This window comes from Arctopsyche grandis, chromosome 10 (genome assembly GCF_051622035.1).
Source record: "Arctopsyche grandis isolate Sample6627 chromosome 10, ASM5162203v2, whole genome shotgun sequence".
In the NCBI taxonomy this organism is placed as follows: domain Eukaryota; kingdom Metazoa; phylum Arthropoda; class Insecta; order Trichoptera; family Hydropsychidae; genus Arctopsyche; species Arctopsyche grandis.
The window spans coordinates 29,616,353-29,622,994 of record NC_135364.1 but is presented as its reverse complement, the minus strand read 5'-3'; the positions used below and the strand labels follow the sequence as shown (position 1 = coordinate 29,622,994).

The 6,642-nt window shown below is 35.6% G+C and overlaps 1 protein-coding gene across 1 annotated transcript in view; it reads left to right on the top strand.

Moving 5' to 3' along the window:
* Positions 1–654: 654 nt before the first annotated feature.
* LOC143917763 (optomotor-blind protein-like) overlaps positions 655–6,642 on the top strand; it is a 128,799-nt gene continuing 122,811 nt past the window's right edge. Inside the window, exon 1 of the mRNA XM_077439344.1 lies at positions 655–1,013. Coding sequence (XP_077295470.1) covers positions 655–1,013 — 359 coding nt within the window. The remainder of the gene's footprint in view (positions 1,014–6,642) is intronic.

Below are 6,642 nucleotides of genomic sequence, written 5' to 3'. Positions count from 1 at the left end.
TGTTGTTGTCGTCGTCGTCGTGTCGGATGGCGCTCGGAGAGTTGAGCGGTCGAAGTTGAGCAGAAGCACCACCAGCACCACCAGCACCACCAGCACCACGGACACCGACAACGACAGACGCCGAGGGGAAACGAAGAGAAACGAAGTGTGCGGGAGGGGCGCGGGTGGGGGGAACCGGGGCGAGGGGAAACCGAGAGTGCGAGAGCGGAAAAAGGTGGGGCGCTGGCGTGGGCTAGCTCCGCCCCACTCTTCCGATTGGACGAGCGGCCGAGGGGGGGTGCGGAGAGGGACGGGCCGTTGACGCTTGAGGTGTCGCTGTGACGCCTCGCCAGTCCGTCGGCCGCCGCCGGGGCCGCACCTGCCCGGCGCCACACACGACACGACGCGTTCACACCAACACGCCACACCACACCACACCACACCACAACACACCGCAACACACCGCAACACCCCTCGACACCCCCTGACACTTGCCGGACTGCGACACCCCTCGCTCGCACGCGCGCACACACAGTGTGTGTGATCAGTGTGTCGTGTTGTTTGGCTGGAAGTGTCTCGTGCCGTGCCGTTTCGCATGAGCCGTGATCACCAGGGAGAGTACGGCCACCGATGAGATTCGAGCAGGCCGAGGGCGTCTCGGCGGGCCGGGGCTCGATGGCGTACCACCCCTTCCTGCACCTGCCGCGGCCGTCCGACTTCTCGGTGTCGTCGCTGCTGGGGGGCGGAGCGCCCGCGGCCGGGGGCTTCGGCGCCGCCGCCCTCGCCGCCCTCTACCCCGGCGCCCTGCTGCCCAAACTGCCGCACTCGCACCAGCCGCCGCCCCACGCCTACGCCACTGCCGAGGACGTGGTGCTGGCCGTCGCCCACCACGGCCACCCCCTGCGCCCCCTGCGCCCTCTGCAACCCGAAGACGACGGCGTGCACGACGACCCCAAGGTGACTCTCGAGGGCAAGGACCTCTGGGAGAAGTTCCACAAACTGGGCACCGAAATGGTCATCACCAAGAGCGGCAGGTCAGTCTCCACAACTACACGAATCAACCCCCAAACACGTGCGCATCAAACTTTCGAGTATAGATCTGAGAAACGTCACCCTAATCAGTGTCGAAATACTATCAAACTGGAAATTTACAATCAATTGTGTATATTATTACATCCTACCTAATGTGTCGATAGAATATTATTTTACTATTAATTGATTTGAGCGTGTGTGTGTGTGTGTGTGAGTTTGAATTACACTGTAATTATTAAGCTGTAAATTTCCAATCGATTGTGTATATACATCTATATAATCTTCAGTGTGTCGATAGTTCTAAAGCTCGGAATATTATATTATTATTAATTGATTTGAGTGTGTGTGCATATTTTCGATATATCTATATATCCGGATAGTTTGAATTACACTGTAATTATCATTATCGGTTTATTTGAATTAAGCTGTAAATTTCCAATCGATTGTGTATGATATTGCCTGTATAATCTTCAGTGTGTCGATAGTTCCAAAGCTCGGAATATTATTAATTGATTTGCGCGTGTGTGTGCATATTTTTGATATATCTATATGTATATATCCGATAGTTTGAACGGTCGCACGATATGTGAAATGATTGCAAAATTTAATTATTTGTGTATTTGAATTATACTGTAAATTTCCAATCGATTGTGTATAGACATCTATATAATCTTCAGTGTGTCGATAATTTCAAAGCTCGGAATATTTTTGTTATTAATTGATTTGCGCGCGTGTGTGTGTGTGTGCATATTTTCGATATATATATCCGATAGTTTGAACGATCACACGATCTGTGAAATGATTGCAAAATTTAATTATTGTTGGGTGTATTTGAATTTGTCCAATTTTCCCGCGCGTGTATTGTAATCATTGTACAACATTGTTGTTTTCCGATTTGTTGTATTGTAGGATGACCGGAAACGTTTTGTAGCTTTTGTGTTCGTTCATAAATCGAATAATTGTCCTGTGTAATTTATTTTCGTCTGGACCGCAAACCGGGGTAAAATATCGTATTAAATTCAAACTTGTTTATTTTTATAGTTTTTATTGTGCAATTGCATTTAAAATTCTAATATATGAGTTAAATTAAATATTTAAATACGCGTTGTAAAATTGCTACGATGACATCGAAGATCTATACTCGAAAAATGTGCTAAATTTTATTCAAAACAATTTTTGTAATAAAAACCAATTTTAAATTGCACTCTTCTTCGCGTACGTTACCGGCGGCAAACTCGCCTCCGACTGTTGACGTGTTTAAATTAGTGTATGCTTGTGCAATGTGAAACAAACGAGCTTTCATTTTGAGAAATCTTATAAGAATCTGTCGAACGAAAAAAATTCAAACACTTTTTAGGAACGACGATTAAGTTAGTTAGTTTTTTATTTTTTATTATAAAGGTACATAAAACTATACTTAAAACAACATTTCAAACGATGTTGTTAAGTTAATGCTATGTAATCGATACGAATGTATTATCATCGAATGACTTAATTTTTTAATCTAAAATTAGAATCGATAATTTATTTTGTAACGTACAAGTATTTAAATATGAAAAAGCTTCGTTTGTTTTTCATTTCACTTTTATTTAATAATGTGTATTTGTTTTGATTTCTAATGTTTAATGATTACCTTTTAAAATTAAGTATTTTATTATAAATCAATAATATATACGTATATGTATATCATTCCGTAATGGATCAAATATGTGTTAATATATGTACGTGATTAATATTATTTCAAGTTCTCTAAACAATTTTTTTTTACTATTTAGATCTACATACATAAAGTGAACCGAATAAATAAATAAAGCGATTGCGAAAGTAAAATTGAATTGATTTTAAATTTCGTATTTGTCATAATTAATATTTACGTTTAATGTAAACAGTCGTTGTACGTTTTTTTTCGCAATGTGTAGTTAGGCTTAAAATAACGCGTTGCATTGTGATGCAAAACATGCATAAAACTGCACATGATTTAATGTTTACGACGGACGATATGCTCTCACGTTCATTTGAACTTAAATAAAATCACTTCTTGCAGACATTATAAATGGAATTAATATAAATCGAGATGATAATAATATTTTATTTATTAAATTACTCAATTATGGTGGAGAAAAAAAATCTAAATTTTCAACGGTGAAATCTGTAACGCGAAACTTCCCCATTAAACTTTATTATAGCGTACGAAATTACCTTAAAATTGTATTAAAAAATTAAAACGCAATGTGGGGTACAATTATGTTCGCATTATGTAGACAATCGTCATATAAAAAGTAATTATGTCGGCCGTTTATGACATCAAATTGCCGATTTTGTGTGTGTGCGCTATTTTTGTATTATAATTAAGTGGCTCGTATTTATTATACTATATGTATGTATGTACATACATATGTACTGTGTCGGAGAATCGTCAGGTTTGCCATTACTTTTCGGATAAAGTAAAACAAACACACCGCATAATTAAATATAATAAAAAAGTGTGTAAGTTGTGAGCGTAATGGCGGTCAACCTTCGGAGCGTTTAGAATTCTAGATTCTCGGTGATATTTCATATTATTTCAATAAAAGATTTTTTATATATATATGTATAATACGAATGGGGTCTAAATTTGGCTATTCGAGATCGTTACTTTTGATAAGTTAACCGAATATAATTCGTAAATTTAAACAGATATTTTTCGGCTCCACCTGTCGATGACCCTTTTTTAAGAATACCTTATTTGTTTAGACTAATGATAAAAAGGGCCACGTCCATAAAAAAGTAACTGCTTAGACATTATTGAAATATTTTTCCCATTTCCTATGTATTTTTATATTGAGGAAACTGTCAAATCGATGCGTGGTTATTATTATTTTTATTAATAAAATTCAATATGATGTGTGTGAATGGAAACAGTGTTGAGATCGTGTTTGAATAATGAATAGGAATAGTTGACGAGCGTTTTCATGAAATTTTAATTATCCAAAACTATACATTACCGAAGTAATCGACCGCTCTCTCGCTCGTTTATTTTACGCATTTCGGTTGGAAAATCAACGCGCCTTTCGGGTGGATTATATTATAATATTTCAACAACAATGTAACAGAGTACACGCGTATTATCGCATCGTAAAATTTTTACATTATCCCCTTTGTGTGTCCATGTAAAAATTATAGACGTGGCCAGTCGATGCGCTCTACCTTGTAATTAAACAGTGCTCACATTCACCATCATCATTAACACTTATTATCTATTCTCTCTCTGTCTCGGTTATTATTATTCTACCTATGCGATCAAAAAAAGAACACACAACAAACACTCTACGGTTATTAAAGATAATCTGATTTGTATGCGTATGTGTTCATAAAGTAAATGTATATCTATAAGTAATTTGTGCGGCGGTTGAGATTTGTTTCATAGATAAGTGTATTTTTCTCGGATAGAGATTTTTAAATTTTGTAACGTTAAATCCGCATTAATTTGCTAAAAGTGTTTTTAGATTACGCTTTCACACGTGTGCCTTTCGTTTTTATATTTTTGATTCATTCTTATTGTTTATAAATATTTTTATCGCTACAAAAGACTACCGAAGTGAACGCTAAAATGTTCTAAATGTACATATGTATATTTTCAATATGCTTATATCTACACAAAAAAAAAACAAAATGAAATATTTCTACATCAGTTATCAAAAAAGGAATTGAATGATTTAATGGCCGATTCTGTTTACTTGGTATAATTCTGTAAAAAGATTGCTGGATTTTTTATTTCAATTGTAATTTTAGAGTTAAGTAATTAAGTATGTATTTGTTTAAAAATAGAAGTTGTATTAAATTAGATAACAAGCTAAAATTATATAAATAAATTTGTAATAATTTTTTTGCGTAACTTATGTTTAACTTATCGGCTTGTATTTATTTTATTATTATTTCTTTTAATATTCACAAGCCCTTAAATATCTACATACATATGTATGTCTATAGTAAACATTAAATTTATTTTCTAAAAATAAGTAATTTGGAATTTGGAATATACATTATTTTTTACCGAATTAAATGTAGATACATAAGTGTGTTAACAGTATGTTAATTGCTTTTAAAATTAATTGTTTAAATTAAATGGTTAGGTATAGTTTTTATAGACTTTGTGTTAATATGAATATTTTTTTAAGCTTGTGTATGCTAATTTGTGCAATTGGTGAATTAATCTCTTGCCTGAACGCGCTACCGGAGTCGTTCGCCATTTTTTTTAATTTTCCACGAACCGCGAAAAACCGACGTCTCGACGCTTCACTTCAAACGATTTATGCGCGAATTTTCGCGCTAAACGTTCAAAATAAAGGCTAAATATACGACGAGAGAAATACGCGGAGCGATCGAGCGAGAACGAGAGATAGAGATGTACGCACATAAAAAAAATATGTAAAAAAAAGAAAGAAAAAAAAAACAGGAAAAAACTCAGAGATAAATAAAACGGAACGGTGGCTCCCCCGGAAAAGCGGGCTCGCTCAAAAGGAGCGAAACATCAAAGGGAAAATAATATGATGTTTGGAAAATTGCTACATTGAGTTGACGGTCGAGAAAACATCACCGGTTACTTTTGAATCATGACTAAATTGTTATAAAACACATTTTATTCTCGTATAAGTACATATGCGTGTTCAACGAACGACGATAGCGACAAATCCCTCATTCGCACAGTATTTATATATTTGTATGTATGTACATCTTCTCATTGCTTCTATTGAGAATTTGGCATCATATACATACATACATATATTCATACGTCTAATAAATTAACTCCACAGAAGTGTGGAATATTAACACGTCTCGTTAGCTTCGCAGGAAATTCCAAACAATAGCAAACGAGATTTATTTCCGAGAACGCGCACCATATAGCGGATATAATTTTATATTTTTTCCATTGAAGTAATAATTAAATTTAGCGTCAGGTCGCATCTTAATGAATGCAAGTAAAATGAAGATGTGCGATCGGAGAGCTCGTAAACCAGTGTAATCGTCTGCGTAAGCAGTCAATGCAACGAATGGCCAACAATTACTTGCAACGCTCCTCATTTTAAACAGCTCATATTTATGTTTATTATAAATCATCCTTGTGATAGGACGATCATTCAACATAAGGATTCATTCCGGTCGAAAGAAATTATTTATGCGAATTTTAAGTTGCCAGTATGTAATTCGTTTCGGCTTTGTATTAGTTTCAATCAACAAATGTAATATTTGTTGATTGAATCATTGAGTATAGTTAAATGTATATATTTTGTCTAGTTATGATACAAATGATCGATAAATGTTTGATCAGTTATTAATTACAACCGGTCGGTTAATATATTCGGATTTGGCCAGTTAATTTATAAGTTTGATCAGTGAGTACTTTTATTAAATTCATCAAAATATCTATTTTATAAAATTAAAAAACCACATTTGCATTTTCTGCTTTCATAATACATTTCTTTACACATACATACAGGCATTGGAATTTTATAAATTTTAGTAAAATTAGGAATTAAATATTGACTAATACATAGATATATAACTTACCACTTACTATTATAATTACTGATCGTTTATTATATTTAATGTAGTTAACAATCATTTGATTATTATGATAACTGACCAAAAGCA